Source organism: Asterias amurensis, chromosome 15, assembly GCF_032118995.1.
Source record: "Asterias amurensis chromosome 15, ASM3211899v1".
NCBI classification, from domain to species: domain Eukaryota; kingdom Metazoa; phylum Echinodermata; class Asteroidea; order Forcipulatida; family Asteriidae; genus Asterias; species Asterias amurensis.
Window position 1 is genome coordinate 99,664 of NC_092662.1, and position 23,880 is coordinate 123,543.

Genomic DNA, 23,880 nt, shown 5'->3' on the forward strand with positions numbered 1-23,880 from the left:
CAAAGAAGAATAATTAACCATAAAGTGGGTTGAGAAATTATTACTTGTAGAGTGAGTAATTGTTCTTCATGAAGTGGAATGAGGAATTATTACCATAATAATGTTACCTGCCAAAATATCATGCCACAACTACAATCTGTGACTGGTATCTTGCTGATTTTTGCTAGCAGGGAATTGTTAAGTGATATTTGTTTTGCTTCAGCAGCTCTTTGGCCCTGTTCACAAGTCCCCAAAGTAAAATACTCTTCAACACTCTTCCACTGGTGATCAGGGCCCAATTTCATAGAGCTGCTTACTTACAGCAAAATTATGCTTACCATAATAAGGTTACCAGCCACGCCACAATGTCACAAGTGCAATTTGTGACTGGTATCCTGCTGATTTTTGCTTTAATAGTGAAGCTTAAGCATCCCTACGAAATTGAGCCCTGAGCACAACCAAAAGCTGGCTTGAAAGAGGAAGGATTTTGGCTGGGTTGGGGAAAATCATGTTGGTGCAGAAAGTTGTTGACATTTTACATCACTTCCTTTTATGAACTTCCCCTTTTTGTTTGCGCATTACCACAGGTGTGAGGAAGATCATAGAGGTCTCCCCTACACCATTACCTGACGACCATGGGCAACCACAACCAGCCCTTCAATCTCTAGCTGTTCACTTCACTCACACAGGCTCCGCAACCCTGCTGGGGATTACCAAGCTAAACCCAGACTTGTGGGTACAGGAGATTAACTTGTCAACTGCAACTCAGGTTGGTGCTAGAACTGATCATAACTTTCACCACCTATCTTACATACGCTGTCAGTTGTCCCACCCCTCTTCCACATTGCACAATATTGCCGTATCGAGACATTAAAGCATGTGTAATTAACAGGTGGGCTTGTTTTTGATTTGTATATGTTTTGCGGGCAATAAGTCACCTTCAACCTGCTAATCCATTTGTTACCATGCACCACGTTGCTTGGCACATTTTCTTAAAGAGGCATGAAAAGGGAAGTTATATGTTTGGTTGTCACTTCCTGAAATTCATGGCAGTAAAATCTTACTTGGTTAGAAATACACTCAGTAGCTTTCGAAGTATTGCAATGTGCTTTGGCTTGGGCTTTGTTAGCCTGTCAGGTCTGACATCACATTGTAAGGCTCGTGAATAATGCCATATACTGTAACCTTTCTTGAGCGCCTGAGCCCATTTTCATAGAGCTGCTTAATAGTAGCTTTCGAAGTAATGTGGTTATGTACACAATATAACAGTTTCTACTAGGGACATGTGCTTCATAGGCACTTTTCAAAAACTATTGCAATGTGCTTTGGCTTGGGCTTTGTTAGCCTGTCAGGTCTGACATCACATTGTAAGGCTCGTGAATAATGCCATATACTGTAACCTTTCTTGAGCGCCTGAGCCCATTTTCATAGAGCTGCTTAAGCAGAGAATATTGCTAAACAATTTTCTGCTTAGCAGAAATGAGCAGGATACAGTCCCAAATTGTACTTGTGATATGTAACCTTATTCTGGTTCTCATTATTATGTTGTGCTTTGCTTCCATTGTGCTTACGCAACCTTGTGAAATTTTGCCCAGATCTTGGAAAATTTTGAAATAAAATTGCCCTCACAACCTTTTTTTCTTATTTTTAGCTCTCAAGTATAGCAGTGAAGAGCGCCCTCTCTGTTCAGCTCATGACAGATTCCAAGGTGATACTCTATGAAGTCATCTCAACTGTGGACAGTGTCCTACCAACACCGCTGCGGATTCTAACTCAGCAGGCATCCGCTGGAAAGCAACTCAACCAAAGGTAGAGTTTGAGGGGAGTCTCAGTGTAATGTTGTGGTATGGGTTGTGGGAGCTGTGTGGTAAGAGGGTTATTGGCCAGGTTTGGAGGGGTTCATTTAGTAGGGGTTTGGGTGCTTGGAGGGTAATATTTTAGAGCTAGGTATGATGTCAAATGAGTATGGTTTGTTAGATGCACTATAGGTGGTAGCAGACTTACCAGGTAAATCCATTGTTGTTGGTAATGTGTGCATGCTCAGAACTACGTATACAATGTACCTGGTAAAGTCTACTGCTACCTCGCATTCTAAAGTCTCTCTCATGAAACTCTCATTTGGAGAAAGGGAACCCATCCGGATTACACTGAGGATAATTGGGTACCCCTTGCCCTCTCCCAAATCAGTCTGAAGCTTCCCAATGGATTTCTGAATGAATCAAGGCTACCTCTGACTAAAGCCTGCCACCAGCTGACTCACATCTCCAACCCAAGGCCCCCCCCCCTACCAGAGGTCAGCTATAGTTAGCTCTCCTAATATTATCTAAATATTCACATGTTCTGTTGTCCCGTTCATCTCCTACACAAATCCCCAGGAGAGTGGATCAGAAAAGTCTAAATCAATACACCCCATTTTTCCACCTCTGACTCTTTTTACTCAGAAAAAAAACCCCACGGTTGATTCATTTCCACAACAAATCAAACTCCTGAGGGAAATTGCATTTGCGCTGACAGAGCGCCTTGTCTGCCTGCCAATTGTAAAATGGAACACTTGTATTAGCTTGATGATGATTGGATCATCGGCTAAAAATAGAGCATGATGTCATGGCTAAAAGGAACATTCATTGACTTGCTGTGAGGGTGGGGGAGGGTTTGTTTAAGTGAGAAATCTCTCTGTCTTGGGTTTGTCAACCTGAGTTAGTTTATAACTGGCTTCCATCTATATCTGAGCTAAGCTCACTTCAATGCAGCTGCTTTTAAGCATGAAAACCAGCTAAGCACCACCAAAATACAAGCAAAAGTGTCTACTTGATTTAGATCGAATTTTCACATAAAATAAACTGATTATCAAAAATCTTTAAAAAAAATAAGAAAAAAAGAGTAACAAATTGTTCACCGAGTGAGAGCGTGTGGGAGGGATTAAGGAGTCAAAGATGCTTGTCTGAAGTGTCTGGTCATTATTAAAATTTAATCTATGGCCAAAAAAACTCCTGCTCCGCCTATGGTCATTATGCATCAACCTTGCGCTGTCCCTCACCCTCAATAAAGTTTCACTGAACCAAACACAGACACCTGCAGCCATAGGAGGATCGCAGTGGATTGTCAAATTACACCCTGGTATACCCTGTGAGTATGCATCACAAGAACCTAGAAGTGAAAAATACAGGGTGAACTCCCACTGGGAGTCAGCCCCCCCCCCCCCACCGTTTCTTCCACCTCCCCTCCCCACTGTCGTAACGTTTTCCATGAAAGAAAGTTCATAGTATTCTTCTTTGGTGCAGAGAACATAGCAGCCAAAAATACTCTCACCTGTTAAGGTGCAAACTTTATTGTAAATGGCCGTTACTGAGACTATTTTTCGGCCAAAAAATAACCCAGTGCTCCACGAAATTGGGCCAAGGCTGTGCCAATCCACTAGTAAGACTTCCCTCATTAGGTTTTCATTTGTCAATCAGATTGTGTTTTTATTATGCGCTCTCGAACAGGCTGGTCCTGGAAATAGCGCAATATAATGTCAATAAATTATTATTATTGTTATGTAGAAAAACAATCGTTTATCTTATCCATGATTTGTTCTCCTTCTTCATCAGGGATATTGGCAGAGCGATAATCACAGATGCGGTGCCGGAGTTTCAGGTACCTAGTTATTCTATCGCTGTTGCCAGAGCGATCGTCTTTACTAAGTTTGAAGAGGAAACTTGGCGTGACAGACCAGAATTCAAGAATACTGTTGGTACGTGACAGGTCAATAAAACATTACTACTTTTTGTAAGAGCATATACTCTCATTAAAACAATCACTGCAAACTGTGGCGTGTCTTGATTAAACTGTCTAATTCAGCGGACCAGAGCTCTGGTGTTGTCTGCAGCAGAGAGTGCATAGGTTCGAATCTCCGTCATGAAATTTGCGCCCTTGGGCAAGGCACTTGACCATAACTGCTGCTGCTGGGAAGGTAGTACATCTTGCTATACCAGTGACTCCTACTAAAATATAGGTGATACCCAAGCCTAAAGTAGTACACCTGTTTCAGCGCCAGGTTTAGGTGAAATCTTGCCCCTGGTGGCAGCTTTGGGTCGGTATATACTTAATTAGCTAAAGTGCATATCTCACCTTGAAGTGGTCATCCATGGCCTTGTTATGTAAGGCGAACTCTGATAAAAGATTAATTCATTTAAGATAAAAACTGCTCGGTTTGTCCACCACTCCTGCCTTCAAAGTTCCCCGCTTTTAAGAAATTCTGCAAACTTATACATATAGTTTCTACATTATTTCTCTATAATTGTTTGTTTAAGCTGAAGTATGAAATGACACATTGGTTTCAATCTCTTGTATTTGAGCAGAACTTGTGCGATATAATGGAGCGACTGTCTGGTTAATTCTGCAACTTGATAAAGGTAAGGGAGACTTTTTCCTCTTCTTGACATTAAGGGCCACACCCATCATTATCCTACCTTAAAGCCATTGGACCCTTTCGGTAAACAGTGTTGTCCAAGGCCCACACTTTGTGTACCACAACTTCTTTATCAAATAACAAACCTGTGAAAGTTTAGGCTCAATCGGTCATCGGAGTCGGGAGAAAACAACGGAAAAACCCACCCATGTTTCCGCGCGTTTCGCCGTGTCATGACATGTGTTTAAAATAAATCTGTAATTCTCGTTAACGAGAATTTATGTTGTTTTACCAATTTCTCAAAAAGTAAAGCATTTCATGGACTAATATTTCAAGAGAAGTCTTTCACCATTACCTTCTGTAAACCCTGTAAATTATTTTTAAATCTGTGTGAACTTTTTTTTTTTTTCTGTACCGAAAGGGTCCAATGGCTTTAACCACACCTATTTTAAGTACCTTGCTCTCTTCATGTTTATAGGCTATGTCACACAAGGAAATTTACAGGCAACCACTTCCGCAGAAGAGTAAAGAAGAGAATCTTTTCTCAATTGAATGTCCGCATATTATACATCGTTTGACTAAGTACTAGTTTGCTACTAAAGTTATTCTGCAGCATGCACTGCAGTTGGTTTTCCTCGTGTGACAAGTCTCTTAGATTCAAACCTATCAGGGGATGAGGTTGACTGCATGTGAACTCACTTGAGACAATTTCTCAAACACTTGTTTTTTGTTTTCTTGTTGACAGATGGCCCCGGTTGGCATTGTGGAGATGTAGGAAAGACCCTTGCTATGCCTTATGCCTCTAGCATCCTGATACTATCATGTCATAACCACACCCACTCTAAGGGCCTCGCCCTTCTCTCTAATATGATCAAACATTTCTACCCGGCCAAGAGTTGGAGTCTCTTCGACTTGCGTCCTTATCAAAACCATGCTGATGTCATTAATCAGGTAAAACTATAAAAAGAATATTTTTTTTATTTGTTATCTATTTAATTATTTTTGTTTTTGTCCCCACCATCGTAAGGACTCTATTTACTGGAAAAGTGCACAACAAAACTCCACTAACATGAAAACTCTATTTATTGGAAACTAGGTGCATAGCAAAACTCCACTAACATGAAAACTCTATTTATTGGAAACTAGGTGCATAGCAAAACTCCACTAACATGAAAACTCTATTTATTGGAAACTAGGTGCACAACAAAACTCCACTAACATGAAAACTCTATTTATTGGAAACTAGGTGCATAGCAAAACTCCACTAACATGAAAACTCTATTTATTGGAAACTAGGTGCACAACAAAACTCCACTAACATGAAAACTCTATTTATTGGAAACTAGGTGCACAACAAAACTCCACTAACATGAAAACTCTATTTATTGGAAACTAGGTGCATAGCAAAACTCCACTAACATGAAAACTCTATTTATTGGAAACTAGGTGCACAACAAAACTCCACTAACATGAAAACTCTATTTATTGGAAACTAGGTGCACAACAAAACTCCACTAACATGAAAACTCTATTTATTGGAAACTAGGTGCATAGCAAAACTCCACTAACATGAAAACTCTATTTATTGGAAACTAGGTGCACAACAAAACTCCACTAACATAAAAAACTCTATTTATTGGAAACTAGGTGCACAACAAAACTCCACTAACATGAAAACTCTATTTATTGGAAACTAGGTGCATAGCAAAACTCCACTAACATGAAAACTCTATTTATTGGAAACTAGGTGCATAGCAAAACTCCACTATGAAAACTCTGCAAACAAAACTCAAGTTGACCTAAGACGCACCTTTTGAATGAAACTAGACCAAGCTTTTCTTAACTGTTGCAGTCATGCAGGCTTGACTAAACATTTAAACAAATGTCAGATTTGGATTCTGTTCAATTGTACTATGAAATAAATCAAAAGTGACTTTTAAATTAGAAAGTTGGGAGGGATGGATCCCCAGGAAATCTGTAAACCAAGCAGCTTGCTTTGATAAAATATGAAACTAAATAAATTTGAATTTCCTGTCAACATCAGAGCTCAAAGATAAATATAATTTGTAGATATGTGATGCGATTGTCGAAGATGTCATTCTAGAGAACCAAGCCAAGACAGGCCAACAGGAGTGATGGAGGTTGTGGTTTACCACAATTTATGACAATTTATTTTGCTTAAAAAGGCACAGGTTGTAGAGAGAAATTAAACATCATTCTGTGTCAGAAATTATGATTTATCTGGAAACTGTCCTGATTGACAAGGACAGAGGAGCACTGGCAACAATTCTAACCCACTTCCGTCTCGGAATTGGACAGAACAAAAATTCATACAACTTTATTTTATTACTCATAATTTTTTCCTTTGACAGACATTATCCATCGACGGCACGACAAACATTGCGTGCCTTCAGCAGGAAGGAAGATTCCAGTTTGACCAGCGCCACTTGAATATGACACTGGAGGTGTCAAACGGACATGCTATAGTCACGCACATTATTGATGAGAGGTAGGGTGTTTTTTGTTGTGAAGGGAGTGCTGTTCTAACAAGCTGGGGTGTCCAAAGAGACATCCTGCTGCACGGTCTAATTAAAAGTGTAAAATCAATCACTAATGCAGAATTATGACTTGATCTGAATTCAAGATTCTTTGTTTTGAGGGGGTGTGGTCTAGCAATTCTGATGAGCTCTGATAGTGAAAGGTTTCTCTGCTACACAGTCTACTTTAAAATGTCTATATCAGACTTCCCCATTCATTATATTGTAGACTGATCAACGCTTTAAATTATGACTGGATCTACATTTCCTCACCGAACACCTTCATCATAAATCTTTTCATCCCCTTTTAATTTCTTCTTGTCTTATGAAAACAAATAGACAGATTTTGTCAAAGGGCCACAAAACTTCTGCCATAGGAACCAGCATGACTAGTCCGATATAATACTCTCATGAGTATTAAAAGGGTCAGTCAGAAGGTTGGACACTAGACCTCCAGGGAACGCGCATCTGAAACTCGTCACGGTTATCTCCTCTGACTCGCTAATCCTTACCTAATTATGTAAATCTCGCCTATGGTGTCGTAATCTTCCTTTTTCAGAAGTCAAAAAGTGTCAAAGAATGTGTTAGAAAAAATCCTTGACTATGCTCTGTTTTATGAGTAATAAGTGTCAAATGGAGTTGGCATAGATGACAGACTTTGTTAGAGGTGCTTCAAATAACAGTTATAGATCAACACTTTGTAGTTAAGGCATAGTGTTGTAATATTGAAAGTCTACTTCCATGAACAAAACATTGGTGGCATGTCTTTGCCAATCGATTTAGTTCACTGAACCCAAGCTCTAGTGTTTTCAGCAGCAGAGTGTGGGTTCGAATCCAGGCCATGACCCTTGTTCCCTTGAGCAAGGCACTAAATCATAGTTATTTCATAAAACATGGGGAAAGTAGTGTATTCTGCTCTACCAGCCATGGCAGGCCAGAGAGATTTGCTGCTTGGTTTGTTCAAATGGAATGTACTCAACCAAGGCTGAAAAATACTTTAACTTTGTTTGTCTCAAGGGGCCAAGATTTAAATAGGGCCTACGTGCAAATCTCAAGAACTTTTGAGAAGTGAATAATTTGAGCAGGAGAAACTTTGACAAGGGGATGTAACTATTGATGTGGTGGGAAGTTATTGTGTAAGAGGTTTGGAAATATTGAGGTCAACTGAAATTGGAAACAGAATCTGAAAGACTTGACCTACTGCCATCACTCAGTGAAATGTTATACAGCATATGTTTTTTTCTCTACAGAAATAATTTTTACCAGCACTCATTCTTCTTTCCAACAAAAAGTTATCAGTCATTTTTCAAGAAACATAACATTCATTAGTTGATTTTGATTATTATTTTTTAATTTATTTTTTTTTAATTCAGAGAATTCGTGACCTGCGACACATAGCGTGTTTATCAGCAAGCCATTCAACGCATGGTACATTCATATATGGCATGTACATGTTATGGCAGATGTTTTTCACTAGGGATCACTTTTTTGGGGATGGGTGGTCAAGGAAGCCTTAAACAAGACAAGGCTGTAAATAGTTCTCTGATTTGTCAGTCCAAATTGAAACCGACGTGTCCGGGATGCTGGATCATCATATGTCTTGTAATATAATTTGGATGATATGCATATTTCTATTTTTTAGGGGGGGAGGGGGGCTGGACTCTGGAAATATTAAAGGAAATTACCACTTTTATAAGTTATGGTGTGATATTATGCAGTTGTGTCAAACACAAATATGAGTCAGAAATAGAAACAGGTTTTTTGAGCTAGAGAGATAAAAAGTTTCACAGCTTTTACTTATTTAAAAATAATTGCAGTCATGGTGTTTCACTTTTCCGTTGGTAAAGTATACCTTTGGTTTTTTGAACGGTTTCATGGATTTCGTCTTATAAAAGTAGCTGTGAAAATTTCATTTCAAAAAGTGCTCCCGTTTTTGAGATTTCACTGTAAATGTTCAAACAGAAATCACTATCTGAGATGCCCTAATGACAGTAACGCTTCTCAGATTCAAATTTGGGGGCATAAAACTGACCTATTTTTATATAACCACAAATTACTCAAAGAGAAATGTTGCTCTAAATGCTATATACTTTTAAAAGCCAATGTTTGCTTCTAACTCAAGAATTCATCATACTTAGGAATTCATACTGTCATACTGTCCTCATGTCAACGTTATATGATGTCAACGTCACCAGTATCTACTTATTTATGCATTTTTTTTATAGGTCAGATGACATCTGCTTTCTTTCTTCTCCGTAACTTTTTAATTCTTTGAGTCCTTCACATGATGTTTGCCTAACATGTTATCCTGGTGGTTTTCCTGTCGTCTTTCTCTTCACAGCTGCTGTAAGTTAAAGAGGGTCACTGGCTCAATCGCCGGACTGATCGTGCCCGGAGGTTGGGGCCTCTACAAAACTAAATCAGGTACACAACTTTTAAAGATAATTTGAAGCATCAAACCCTTGGGGAAATATTAGGTGACTTGGGGGAAATATTATGTGACTTCACAAACATGACATTTTTTTGTAGTATTTTTCCTGCAAGGTATGCAGAGCTACGTTTTGAAGTATAAGACCTATTCCTTTGTAGGTGAACCCCTTCTCTCTACAATAAGTGCACTTGTTGTTTTTTACGTGCATTACACAACACATGCAATCTACGACTTTATGTCCCGTCCGACGGGTGCAGCTTTAGTGGTTAAGTGTCTTGCAGTACACAAACTGATTCCTAAGATGGCACATCCAAGGTTTAGCTTAGATGTTTTTCCTGAAAACCAGGGGGAAAAGTGGTTGTTCCACTGGCTTCAGTTTGATTCCTTTGTACAAACGCCTTGAGGCAACATAGTGACGGAATACGGCCATCAGCTTGTAGCTTCCTGAGGTTTGTTTTCACCTGTAGTTGGTTAAAGGACATTTGATTTACTGATGTGCCCCATTTATGTTAAGTGGAATGGACATTGCCACACATTGACCCAGAATTGATGACCCAGAACTATTTATATTGACTTTCTTTGGGGAGAGAGAAGGGGGTGGACATCACTAGAATATTGTAATATAGCAAAAAGGGCATTTGCTACAGCTGCTCCTCTTTCTGGAATGTTTTACCGCTGCACATAAAAACATCACTGAGGTCCAGGTTAGACTGCTGGACTTTAAATCAAAAGGTTGAGGGTTCAAATCCTACCAACCTAACTGCTGATTTCACAATGACTAGAATAAGTATTGTTTATCTAGTTACTGAATCACAACTTCTTGATTTGTTTATGGGAGAGATTGGCTTTTGTCAGCTTTGTGTTTATATCCCCTTTTGTGAGTTTGCTGAGTTCCCTTGATGGAAATATCATCTGAAAACAAAAGAAAATGTCTAGTTCCAAAAGTACTTTTTAATTTCAACTCAAATCTCAACACATTTTATGTCTCTAGCCTTTTCTCACTCATTGTAATTGCATTTTCATTGTCATGTTCCGGTTATGTATTTGTCTGTTTTTGTCCAGGTATTTTGTATTTTGCTTACTCAACTCATTTTGATTCTGGTCTTTGTACAATAAAATGTTAGTCTTAAGTAAATATTTTTTTGCTACAAGCTTTGCAGTCTTGTGGAATTTCTACCCAAATTTCAAGCCCTGCATCCATGAACTTGTTTTGTCTACAAAACGTGACGATTTACGAAGGAAAATTTCATTATTTCTAGGTGGCAAAGTGGAACAGTTTACAGTGACGGAGCCGTCATGTCAGCACTACTTGACCCCTGACCCCAATGCCAGCAAGTATCCAGTAAGACACCTAGATGTTGGGGACAGCTTCTCCTTCTCTGTGACTGCAACATTCAAAGGGAAAAGATGTAAGTAAAGCATCAATATCTACATGTACACCAGCCCCCTACCCTCCACACACCTTTCAAAAGAAAGGAGTAGGGGACGAAAAGAAGAAGCAATCTCCCTATGAATCTAAAATAAATAAACAACTGTTCAGAAAGGAACAAATGAATCACTGCTTTACCCAGTAGAAGACAAAGAGGGAAGCTTCAGTTACACAGTCAGGTAGAGACTGAAAACCCAATCCACAATAGTTGCCCCAATTGGATTCAAACCTGAGTCACAGAGATGGAAGGTAGAGACTGAAAACCCAATCCACAATAGTTGCTCCTATTGGATTCAAACCTGAGTCACAGAGATGGAAGGTAGAGACTGAAAACCCAATCCACAATAGTTGCCCCAATTGGATTCAAACCTGAGTCACAGAGATGGAAGGTAGAGACTGAAAACCCAATCCACAATAGTTGCTCCAATTGGATTCAAACCTGAGTCACAGAGATGGAAGGTAGAGACTGAAAACCCAATCCACAATAGTTGCGCCAATTGGATTCAAACCTGAGTCACAGAGATGGAAGGTAGAGACTGAAAACCCAATCCACAATAGTTGCCCCAATTGGATTCAAACCTGAGTCACAGAGATGGAAGGTAGAGACTGAAAACCCAATCCACAATAGTTGCGCCAATTGGATTCAAACCTGAGTCACAGAGATGGAAGGTAGAGACTGAAAACCCAATCCACAATAGTTGCTCCAATTGGATTCAAACCTGAGTCACAGAGATGGAAGGTAGAGACTGAAAACCCAATCCACAATAGTTGCTCCAATTGGATTCAAACCTAAGTCACAGAGATGGAAGGTAGAGACTGAAAACCCAATCCACAATAGTTGCTCCAATTGGATTCAAACCTAAGTCACAGAGATGGAAGGTAGAGACTGAAAACCCAATCCACAATAGTTGCCCCAATTGGATTCAAACCTGAGTCACAGAGATGGAAGGTGAAGTACCGCCCTAAACCGACTGATTCACTGCAACAAGCTAAAGAGTCAACTATAGTGCAACAAACTTGCCAATTAATAATATTAGCCACAAAGTGTACTATTAATAAAGAAAAGTCGCTTTCTGGATGTCAGCAGTGTTGAGTAGAGGCCACAAAAATGACTTCTTAATATAGTCAGTGGCTGATTTCAAAACGTGTTTTAAAGGCAGATGTTATAAAGAGAGACACAGTTATGACATCAGTCCATGAATGAGTGTTAATCCATTTGATTTGAGTAGAAGTTGCTGGATCAACAGCTGTAGATCGGGATAATCAGAAACATCCTTTCTTTTCTGTTGGAGGGCGAGCCTTTTTAAGAGACTAAGTTCACTTTTATGGGAGTTCTTGGCCTCACTACAAGAATTACTAAATGACAGTATTAAGTAGGATTTGAAACTTTGCATGATGTGAGTATAATTAGGTGAGGTTTGCAGTAGCACCATGTGTAATTCTTTTTTGAGTAGTGGTGGTTCTGTATTATTGTTTCATGAAGGAGGTGTTAGACTTGTGATATTACAAAGTATTGCACTAACTCACAAATAAAGTGCCTCCGGCAACCGACGGTATCAAAACCCCAAGATCTTACAAGATCCTGACATGTTTATGTACATCAACAGATCCCACTCGTCATGCCAAATCAATACGGCATCCTGCTAAAAAGAAACGGAAAGGGAAAATTAATACACAAAAAATATAAATAAGTTGAATATCAACTCCTCGCATCTTTCATGACTTTCATCTCTTTTTCCTTCCTCGATTCCTGACTCCCATTAAAAAGTGTTGACATAACAACTGGTCCAATTTCCCCACACTCAATCATCCACCGAATGAGCCTATTTTTTCCTCCCTTCCCCTTTCCCCCACATGCAGTCACCAATGAGCCCTTGATGTATTTTCGTGTGGCCAACCCCAGCGTGATCAGCGTAAGCTCCAATTACGTCAAGGATAAGCACGGCTCGGAAAAGATTTTGATGACCGTCAAAAACCGCTTATATGGGAAGGTGAGAATTATAACCAAGAAGCAGGGGGAAAAAAAGATCGCGTATATCCTCGTAAACACGGTCCATAGTGGAAACCCGGTGATTGGGACCATGTGTGAGAGTATTAGTTGATTTACTGGAGCTTCAAAAGTTGAAATGGAAAATGTCTGTAAACTGGGGGGATGTTGATAGATTTCTTAATGAAATTTCACACTCGTTTAGCTTTTGATTCACTTCTGAGATGTTAAACAAGTGTTGTAAAAACACATGGATGTGGCCTGTTTGGATGAAATATTAGTTTCTTTTTTAAATAAAAAGCTGTGGCTCTCCTTTTGTGGGTCGAACCAACTTCGTCTGTAGTCACTAATCCACATTAACCCAATTCCCACTTTAGGGGTCATCTGCCGTGACCTTTAACCTTCCAGAAGCATCCCTTGCGTGCACTCGTACATCATTCACCCTAACATTCAAGGCAACTTGTCCACCCACGAAGCACCTTCATTACGTGTACGAGCCCCAACTGACACAGCAAGAGTTGTTGTACGGTGCTCCAAAAGACAATAAGGAAAGACCTGTCCTTACTGATATTCCGGTAAGTGGATAATCTTATAATCTGACCAATGGAGAGGGTGCTAAAAATGGAATTATTCTTTTTTCACTGTGTAATTCTAGGTTTTTTATTAAGTATGATGTCATTCCATTGTACATGCCATAATGCCATATTGTCCATATAGCCCCCTTAGCGAAGAGCACTTTCTAAATTGATTGCAAAAACTAGATGTTTGAATAGTGGATGATTTTGTTCTTCAGGTTAACTACCGGCCGCCGTCACCTCTTGGTATTTCCATCCCTACTAGTTATAATGTATACAACGCTGACCCTGGTCTCCCAAGACCAAGAGACATCTATCAGATATCCAAGGTACTGCTAACTTTTAAATGATGTCTTGGCCGAGCGGCTACATGTAGGTAGGCCTACATCTAATCTATGTGTTGGTCTTTTGTTTTGTCTGTCTGTCCTACTCATCTATCCCATCATCGATTCCTTCGAAGCTTTCTTTCAATCTGCTATCATTTCCCATAGTGTGTTTTCTAATCCAGTTTAATTAGGATTTCCTCTGGACCATTAGTGTCTCGTGTCAAGTTGAATACAAGTAAAGGTGTTGTTTTTTTGTGTTTTTTTTCTTCTTCTTTTTTTAAGAGGGGGGGGGGGTTCAAGTGGGATGACTATCCAGTTTAACAGGGGGGGTTAGTTCAACTGAAACAGTTACTGATTTATGACCACGAAAACGCAACCCTAAGGATTGATTTCACAAAGCACCAGGATTCATCTTTAGATGAGTTGTCAGTATCACCATAGTGATGTGTATTGTGACAATTCACTTTCCTTAGCTACTAGGCTTGATACACAGCTTAAGATTGGTCTTAGCTCGTTGTAAAAACCAACACTACTCAGAAGAGATTTTCAAAGGGCGTTAACGCAAACCTAAACTACTTAAATCTCATCTTGTAAACCTCATCAGCTCAGAGACTGAAGGACTATACTAATGAGTGCTTATTTATCTTGGTAGGACACTGGTGTGTACAAGCAATGCCATGGCAAAGCCAGTAGAGCAGACTGTGGCTGCACTGATGCTATGAAGCTATCCTCATTAGAGAGATACACTGACTGTAGACAGAGAGTAAGTAGCAACTAAAGCCTTTTACATACTCTGTCTCTCATCCCTATTGAATGCAGCTCTAGAGGCCCCAGGAGGTTTTTTTACCCATGGTTACCTGACGTACTCTAACACTATCCCACCTAGGTATGGCTCCTTGTTTATAGAATACCACCAGGCGTGTACCACTTACCCCTTCTGAATTTAGGCCAAATTGTTGCAAGCAAGACGATATTTTCTCAGGGCTGGATTTCAAATAGTGCTAGGATTCACCTTAAGATGTGTTGTAAGTATCACCACATTGATTTGGACATCACACCTTGCTCAGCAAGTAAGGGTGAAACACAGCCTAAGATCAATCTTAACCCTCTTGAGTGATAAGGACCTATTTGGTAGCAATAACATTCTTTGTGTGTGGATATATCATAATATTTAGGCATATAGGCTGTTGCATCCAGGCAAACTGGCCCTGAAGTTCCACATCGTAGAAGATGAAAAGAAAACTGTGGAGTTAGGGGAACCCTATGTCATCACACTGAATGAGGTCAATGGACGAGCTGACTACATAGTGGAAGGTAAGTGTCATGACCGGGATTCAAACCCACATCTCAGTGACTTTAACCACCACAACTTGAGTTTGATGCTCTAAACCACTCGGCCATGACACCCTACAATAGTGTCCTCAAACTAACTTATTGCCATTGACTTATTTGTTTAAAGTTTTTTTTAGAGAGAGATGCCACCTACTCCTGGGGCTGAAACAGGGTTACCCCTTTTACAGTCCGTAAGAATAGAGGCATAGCATAGGCTAACATCCCTGAGGAGCCTGGCTGGTAGAGTAGAACGCACTACCTGCCCAACAATTATGAAGCAATTATGGCTCATGATAGGGATTCGAACCAACACTCTGCTGCTAACAAAACAAGTGCTTGGGTCTGGTGAACTAGACTGTTCAGCCATAGCACACTGTTTTATTTATTGTTTGTTTGTCTGTTGTTTTGTATTTCCAGGTGAATCCAACCCAAGCCTGGATAAGATTAGTTCTGATTTGACGTCAGTGATTCTTAATGAGAGCCAGCTTATTGATCCCAGTACAGTCAAGCTGATACTCACTGTAAGTCAGCAGAACAAGTCGATCAAACAGTCAGCTGTTTTGGGTATTGTACTTTATTCTTGTGTGTGGGAGGGCAGGGGCATGACTAGACCTATAGACACAGGGGCATAACTGCCAGGATCGGGCACATATCTCACAGCCTTATAGACTTCACCAAGGGATGGGCATCAAGAAAGGTGTGGCATACATCACATAGGGTGATGTGCCACAATCGCAAACGGTGTCATCACCGGTATATCCCCAATGGTTGTCTTGCGTTGTCCCACTATTGTACGCAGTCTAGAGAGGGACTTCCATGTTCTCCAGTCCTACCCATGTCCAGGGGGTAGCTGTGCTTTATTTGGGAATGGCAGCTTCTCCTGTACTTTACTCTATTTTGTACTGTTATTACCAAATCCATTTTCAGTAGATGAATGCTTGCTTTTTAGGGTTCAGGGCTGTACCACTTCAGGGCTACAGTCATCCAAGGATTTTCCTACTGCAGGCTACAGGATGAAGTTCAGGTAAGTACATCTGCAATATAGACTTGTGGACAATTCATTAAATGTTTGTCCTGATGACAATGACATTGCGACTCTCTCCTTATTCTTGTGACATTGAACTAATGTTCTCACAACTATGGTCTTGGTTAATGGAGAGGAGTTAGGGAGCCAGTTAGCTACAGAGTGTTTTAAGCTATCACAACATTTACCATTTGTCCACAAGTAGACTCCAAGGATGTAAAACAAGCAACAGTTGCTTAAAAGACGCTTTCTGGATGGTGTTAAAGCCTGGAATTTCATCTTTAATATGGCAATCCCAGTTTATTTATTTATGGAAATTTGTTTAAGAAAATCTCAATGTATACTAGAAATACCTAGAATCCAAATCCAACTCTGAATTTTAGAGTGTAACCATGAATTTATGAATTAATTTGACAGTAACAAGTTTCAAACACTGGAGACTGTTCCTTCATTTTAACAAAAATAAAATGTTGTTTTGGTTTAGGTTTACATTGACATGGCACCGCTGCCTAACCCTACCCAGATGATAGTGATAGCTGTAACCAGTGTAGTGATAGGTGGGGTGTTGTTCTCAGTCTATTTGTATTACCTCCACTCACATCATCGGACTCGTATCAGGAAGATTGGATCCAAGTGTATGGATCCCCATGGCCCAGAGGAGCATATGCACGCTACCAAGTAGACAGCCTCTACATTCAAGACATAATATCCTGTCTACTAAAGTGAAGGTAATGCTTCTCAATACACTCTTTTGGTTGGAAGCCTTTAGGAGCTTTCAATAATATAAAGCATTTTACTTCAAAGTAACGCTTCTCAGGTTATATATTCCAAGTACTGATTATTGTTCCTCGTGATATTTCCTCTGTTTTTTTTTTTATATGTATATTGTTCAATCCATGTTTAATTCCAAACAGTCTGGCCCCTTTTTGTGAAATGATAATAAGTACTCATGGATGTGTTTTGTCTACAGGGAACATGACCAAATTTTAATATGATAAGTGTAAGTTGTTCTAATCATAATTGATGAGTTTGATCTAAATTTGGATTTTTAAAAGTTTTACAATTGATTGTTGCAGTTGACATTCCAGTTAAACAAATGTTGTGCAATTTTTTTTCAGATTTATGTAAATGGGTGGGGGGCGGGAAGTAAGTATTTGTTTGAGATATCTCACTGAATTCTTGGTCTTTTGAAGTGGGGTAAAAATAAATCCATAAACGTTGAGAATTTACATTTTTGTGAAAAAGATGTTAGCAGGAAAAGATATAAATGTGTATGTTGTCTGAAATAATACCTTCTTCCAAAGAATTGTCTTAGATTCCTATTTCTTGCCAGTTTTGAATCAATTTTAAACATTTTACATTGTTGTTATTTATTATACAGAGACCCAGGTTGTTTAAATACAAGTATTCTGAGATGCCTTCTTTGTAAATTTCGTCCAACGTGTTAAAATTTAAATTGTTTATGAACTAGTTAGAAAAAGGTGAGCATAAAAAGAGAGGTCATTTACAAATGCTCTCCTTTTTATAATTATGGGGTGTTTTTTTATAAAAGTGCATTCATTAACACTGAAATAAATAAGTAATAGATCTTGTTTGCAAATGCTCTTCCTTGGTTTCTTTTAATCTGGTCATTTCTCATTTTCCAATTGTTCTTTTTTTTCTTACAAGTCCACATCTAGAGGAATCACTGTGCTCCTCCCCCCCCTCCCCACATCATCTGTCCATCTCCCCCCTCCTCACATCATCTGTCTATCTCCTCCCCCCTCCCCACATCATCTGTCCATCTCCCCCCTCCTCACATCATCTGTCTATCTCCTCCCCCCTCCCCACATCATCTGTCCATCTCCTCCCCCTCCCCACATCATCTGTCCATCTCCTCCCCCCCCTCCCCACATCATCTGTCCATCTCCCCCTCACATCATCTGTCTATCTCCTCCCCCCCCCCTCCCCACATCATCTGTCTATCTCCCCCCCCCCCCTCCCCGAATCATCTGTCCATCTCCCCCCCCCCCCTCACATCATCTGTCTATGGAATATGACATGACCATTCAAATAGCTGCTCACAACATGGCGCCTGTGAGCGTGTGTGTGCGTGCATCACAAAGAAATCAAACGGGGAACAGTGCGTGCTTCATTGGTGTACGCACACGGCTTGCCCTACTACTGTATATGGCCAATTTCATAGCAACAAAGGGGTAAACTTGATACAGTCTATACATGTAGGTATTATATATGTGTAGAGGATTGGTAAGGATATAACAAATGTAATCATTTGATTGTAGTCTGAAAGCTTACCGATTATGAAGTGCATATTCAAGAAAACTGTATCTTAAAACCTAAACCGAAAATTGTGCATGGTTTTTCACTAATTTCCCTGGACTCAAAACATGAATTTAATCCCAAATTTGCACAGGTTTGCAATTTCATTTCTGGAAGTTGATCACATAAATCATTACACTTTCTGCCATGTCTGCTACCATTTTGTCAACTCCACCAAACCTGTGCAGTACATTTACCTCTAACAATGACAGTATATCAAATGTACCCCCGTATTATCATACAATCAACCATTCTTACCTCAAACAATATATTGAAGTATTTGATAAACATAGTATCTTGCTGTGCTCTTTTTACACAATTGCCTGACTTTTTATTTGGCAGTACATGTAGTTACATTTAACAAGCTTTTCAAATAGCAAATTCCCCTTTTTTCCAAACAAATTTTATAACATGGAAAGCACACCAAAACCCTAAGCAATTTTTACAGACAGACTCACAATACAAACTTATATCAAAATATGATTACAAAAGGAGTTTTAGGCGAGCAATTAAATCCATACCAAAAGATCAAACATGGAAGAAGTCTTTGTTCATTGGACTTTTTGAACAAGCTAAGTTTTGTAGCACTACTACCATAGCCCCATATACAATGCCAATACTCTGGCCTCCCTCCACTTATTGTACCTTCAAGAGATGAAATTACTTTTCAAAGAGAAAATCATTTTTAAAAATAGAAAACAACATTTTTGTGCAACGATTTTTCCCCAGCTGTCACTAATCTCAGCTCATTTAGAAATGTTTGAGCTCAATTTGGCGTTATTTTATGAAAAATTTCACAGTGAGGTATTGTAAGCAGGAGTGGTTTGCTTGTGCACATGCATACTCCACGTTATTAGACACTCTTCACTTACAATGCTAACGCAGAAATTTGGCGCTTACCCTTTAGCATGGTGATTGCTAGCACAGAATTTGGTGGCCAGCAGAGCAATGAAAGTGCAAAAGACTATCTACAAAATACTGACTGATGGTCCATCTGTTCCTTGTGCACTCCCCTCAACAACTTGCACAACAAGAATGTTAGTATTGGTGATCCCCTGGTCCGCACCAGTCTCTGTTTCGCTAGAATTAATTGTCTCTGATTCCTTTTCTTTATCTCCATCTTCCTCCATTGATTCTTCTGTGTCACCTCCTCCTTGCCTCCTCCCAACACCAGAGGGTGGTTTCCAAGTTGCATCGGTGTCTTCTCTGTCATCTTCAACCTCTTGGGCTTCTTCGTCAAGATCTGGATCACTGGCCACACACACTTCAACTGTTTTTCTTGGTCGACCCCTCTTCCTAGGAGTACCCTTTCTCCGACTGACTTGTCTCTGGGGCCTCGGTAGAGGAATTGGTGCAGCTGCCCGTCGTCCTTTTGGCCTGATCAGCAACGATTTCCGCTTATTTCGCCATAGAAAATCTACATCCTTAGCACGGGGGTCTTCGCAATCAAACAGAGCATCTTTTAGCATGTAAAATAAAACATCCACTTTGTCTTCCGTGCCTGCTGCGCACATGTTCTCCACAAACTCTGTTAGTTCTTCTGTTCTACTTGTGGCCACTCTCTGTGTGACAAACCTCAAGGACTTCTTCTTTCGAGGAGGAAACTTGTCGGTGTTTTCTACCGATTCCTGCTGCTCTGATTCGTCCTCATCACTCGAGTCCGACTGGTCTGTTTTGCCGCTGTACGGACATTCCTTTTCATGTTTGTTTATTTCAAATGGTGTTAGTTTCATTTCGCATCCTTTGCTGGCAAAAGAACAAGGGGCGTCTAGGAGCAGGTACAGGTGTTTCAGTTGTTCGGAAGCATCAGAAAGTTCCACGATCACCTCCTCACATTTGGGACACACATTACCAAAGTTTAACCAATCACTGATGCAGGTCTCACAGAAGACGTGCTTACACTCGGTCGTCACTGGTTTCAGTGGGAGACGTTTGCAGAGTGAACAGGTCAGGAAAGTGGACGCAAAGTTTTTCTGTCTAAAACGACTGACGTCGACACTGTAACCAGTCTTGTCTTCTTTGATACCACGAGCTTTGAACCTGCGGATCATGTTGAGGTAGACGTACTTAGTAAAGCCTTCTTGTTCATCAGGTCTGTCCATCACCTCGTCTGCGTTATCGATGGTAACTTCTTCCCCAATGGCCCCCTGGATAGCTTGAAGAAGGACTTGAGCTCTGTCCGATTCATGTGACGCTCCTAGCTCATCAAGGCTTCCTTTACTCTGTGCTGAAGCATTGCCAACTACCCCATCGCCCTCCTCAGGACCAGCATCTTGTCTCGGTGCCTTGGAGAGTGAGACCTCTAACAAATCCATAGAGAGTTTCCTCTTGGGCAGCAAGCCAGAGGCTCGGTCACAAACATCGCACTCCTCACTGTGTCTCTTGAAAGTGTACAATGCTGGGAGAGATGGGAAGCGTGCCTTACCAATCTTTGACTTTGGGACCTTCTTTAAATAAGGCTGGAGGGTCACGCGACAATTCTGGCAGACCATCTGTGGATGAATGGCAGGGTCATCCTTACTGGTGTCGAGGGAATACAGCTCATGGAGTAGATCATTGTAGTTATCTAAGCAGTACTGTAACTTCTCTCCAGCTTGGCCGCAGACACGGCAAAGCGTCCATAGCTTAAAGATATGCCTCTCCTCAGCTTCAATCCGGTTGAAGTCCATTGATGATTTTGGTAAATAGAAACTTGGATCTGGAAAATAGGTTGAGAACAAACTGGTTACAATTCAATATGACAACAAGATTTGTTTGGTATTCTCTGCTTGACAAAAACAAGTTGTACTTTTGAGAATGACTTTTCAACAACGTTAATACCTTGGAATCACAGTTTTGATCAGTGATATTAACAGAGGATTAAGTGGAGTGTTTACTCAATATTTTTTATACAGCTTTCAAAATGTCGAGAAGCAATTTTGTTTTCCGCAACGGGACCTCCATAATTTAAAATGCCATTAACTGTTTTTAATTTAAAGGAACATTACAGAATTTTAAAGAAAACACTATTAGTACTTAGAAAGATCACACACACAGATTAACAATAACATGATGAAAGTACACTGTCTGTTGCTTAGAACTGTCTTTAGTTAGTATATACATATTGACTGGCAACGAGGCAACTAGTATACGTCTATTCCCACGAGGGACTTTGAGTGACCACAAGAGCCACCTATTTCCCGAGGCCGAGGGAAATAGGCCCCTCTTCTGGTCACTCACAGGCCCGAGGGGGAATAGACGTACACTAGTTACCAAAATATACCCGTCAAAATGTGTTTTATAACACAGCTCGGTCTTAAAATGTCAAATAAGAACAGAAAAAGGAATTTTGTAGTTTGTTCACGGTTCAAGTCAAGAGAGGGCGCTGTTACCGCGTGCACTATTTGCAAAGACTAGTGCCCGCTCTAGTACTATTCCTGCAAATACGCGCGCGCGATCACTAGCCTATTTAGTTCATCTCACATGACCATGTTTCAGCCAACCAGAATACAAAACAAGCAAGAGGTGTGTTATAATCTTACTTAAAGGCAGTGGACACTATGTTATTGGTAATTGCTGAAAATAATTATCATCATAAAACCTTTCTTGATTACGAGTAATGAATGGGGAGAGGTTGATAGTATAAAACATTGTGAGAAACAGCTCCCTCTGAAGTGAAGTAGTTTTCGAGAAAGAAGTAATTTTCCACGAATTTGATTTCGAGACCTCTTGGTCTTAGTCTTGGAATTTGAGGTCTCGAAATCAAGCATATAAAAGCACACAACTTCTGGTGACAATGGTGTTTTTTCTTTCATTAATATCTCGCAACTTTGATGACCGATTGAGCTCAAATTTTCACAGGGTTGTCGTTGTATGTATTTGATATACACCAAGTGAGAAGACTGGTTTTTTACAATTACCAATAGTGTCCAGTGTCTTTAACTTACACAACACTTGTTTCATATAAATAATAGGCCTAATAAACAGTGATATTCTTTTAAAACCTAGAATAAAAATTTATTTAATAGAAAACTTGATTCTTGAACAGTCTGCTGCCCCTTGCCTTGAGTACAGTCGTTTGACCAGTTCTGGATCACTTCTTGAATTCACATGGTTTTTTGTTGCAATCTCTTTGATATCTTAAACAAAAAAGTTTATCAGTTTACCTAAACATGTCATAAGACTCACCAAGTATTCACTGACAAAAAAAGATAAGTTCTTTTGAAGAGGCTTTGAGAAAAGTATCGTCACCTGTTTGACCAGTTCAGGATCAGTTGAATCTATTCTGAATCAGTAGAGTGCCCTTTATTGCAAACCCATACTCCCATTCATAAAACTGTCTCTCAAGGACACGACACATCAGAGGTGTGTTGGCATGGACTTGGACTTCCTTTCTTTAGTGAATGTCATGCAAGTGTCTTCAATAGCAGCGCAAAAACCCAGCGACAAAACCACAAAACAACAGCAAAGGCAAATGAAAAAGTGAAGCGAACCTAAAAAGCATTATTGACCCCTCCAAGCTTAATTTTCTCACAAAATAAAAAATCTACAAGAATTTGTTGAAGTAATGTCTCTCAAAATCAACTAAATAAACTTTCTACTGCAGTAGTATGATTTTACCAGACTTAGTAAGTTAGTGTGGCACCATTTGACGCAATGAGATGTTAAGTGATCCCGAACTGGTCAAGGGTAAGTTGCCCCCTCAAAGAAGATTTTGGTAACTTCGTCTCCTCAAAACAACAAGATGACTGCACAGTAATTACAGGAATGTTTTTTACACATTCTTATCATTTTACATAAATATTTTTTGCCCCGGCACTCCAATTCTAAAGGTAAGAAGTTTTAACAGTGTTTTTCAACCAACATTTTTCAACAAAAAAATGACAAATTTTGCAGACAACCTTCAGGAAAACGGCCATAATTTATTTGCTGATGATGTTTGGCACCTTATTTTGGGTTTGTTGGTTTAATGGATGTTAATTTTCACATTTATCAACAGAAATTGGTAATAATGAGAAATGATATAATTATTTGGTTATTGCAAAGTTGAAGTGATCCCGAACTGGTCAATGATCCCGAACTGGTCAAATGACTGTAATTCCTCCATGGCTGCCCAAATACATCCCTCCTAAACACGCATTACGGTCACACACGAATGAACTGTCAACAACAACAAATCAACGAATCAACAATGCAGGACTTGTGGAAGTTTAGAAAATTCTACCTCCATGCTCAAACCATGGAGGAAGGAATATAGCCTTCCTCCCATGCTCAGTCTAACCAACTACTCTTAGTCTTATTTATGAACCCAGCCATAGCCATAGTTAGTTTAGAGCAAGGAACCAATCCGGCATTTTGGGGCCTATTCTACGCTTTGAATGACAATGTTGCGGATTTACCTCAATCCAATAAATACTACAATTTTATACTCACTATTAACGGTAAACGCAGCGTTGAATGTACAAGAATTATCAATTATCTATCATAAATTGGCTCACATCTTCCTATTCCTCCGGACGATGAATGGCGGACTAACGCTACAAAGGGTCATAGGTTAATTACATTAACGGAG

The 23,880-nt window shown here is 39.8% G+C and overlaps 2 protein-coding genes across 4 annotated transcripts in view; one reads left to right on the plus strand and one right to left on the minus strand.

Annotated features, from left to right (window-relative positions):
- Positions 1-17,614, plus strand: part of LOC139948077 (cation channel sperm-associated auxiliary subunit beta-like) — an 81,780-nt gene extending 64,166 nt beyond the window's left edge. For 2 of the 3 annotated variants that reach the window (XM_071946102.1, XM_071946103.1), the window contains exons 14-29: positions 567-748; positions 1,631-1,788; positions 3,570-3,712; positions 4,320-4,373; positions 5,115-5,320; positions 6,742-6,878; positions 9,248-9,330; positions 10,597-10,746; positions 12,627-12,757; positions 13,131-13,328; positions 13,547-13,657; positions 14,307-14,417; positions 14,830-14,968; positions 15,404-15,507; positions 15,936-16,010; positions 16,495-17,614. In XM_071946102.1, the coding sequence (XP_071802203.1) occupies positions 567-748; positions 1,631-1,788; positions 3,570-3,712; positions 4,320-4,373; positions 5,115-5,320; positions 6,742-6,878; positions 9,248-9,330; positions 10,597-10,746; positions 12,627-12,757; positions 13,131-13,328; positions 13,547-13,657; positions 14,307-14,417; positions 14,830-14,968; positions 15,404-15,507; positions 15,936-16,010; positions 16,495-16,692 (2,180 nt within the window). In that variant the 3' untranslated portion in view covers positions 16,693-17,614. The remainder of the gene's footprint in view (positions 1-566; positions 749-1,630; positions 1,789-3,569; positions 3,713-4,319; positions 4,374-5,114; positions 5,321-6,741; positions 6,879-9,247; positions 9,331-10,596; positions 10,747-12,626; positions 12,758-13,130; positions 13,329-13,546; positions 13,658-14,306; positions 14,418-14,829; positions 14,969-15,403; positions 15,508-15,935; positions 16,011-16,494) is intronic. The other variant, XM_071946105.1, reaches the window with a different exon arrangement.
- A 421-nt stretch (positions 17,615-18,035) lies between these two features.
- On the minus strand, positions 18,036-23,845 carry LOC139948447 (uncharacterized). Its single transcript, XM_071946592.1, has 2 exons — positions 23,742-23,845; positions 18,036-21,027 (listed from the first exon to the last, which is right to left on the minus strand). Exon 2 carries the CDS (start codon positions 20,996-20,998, stop codon positions 19,298-19,300), a length of 1,701 nt encoding a protein of 566 aa, XP_071802693.1. The 5' UTR covers positions 20,999-21,027; positions 23,742-23,845; the 3' UTR covers positions 18,036-19,297.
- Positions 23,846-23,880: the final 35 nt, after the last annotated feature.

Bases quoted from the DNA above. Each gene is read 5' to 3' on its own strand.
- LOC139948447 (XM_071946592.1), bottom strand. From the start codon at position 20,998: ATGGACTTCAACCGGATTGAAGCTGAGGAGAGGCATATCTTTAAGCTA.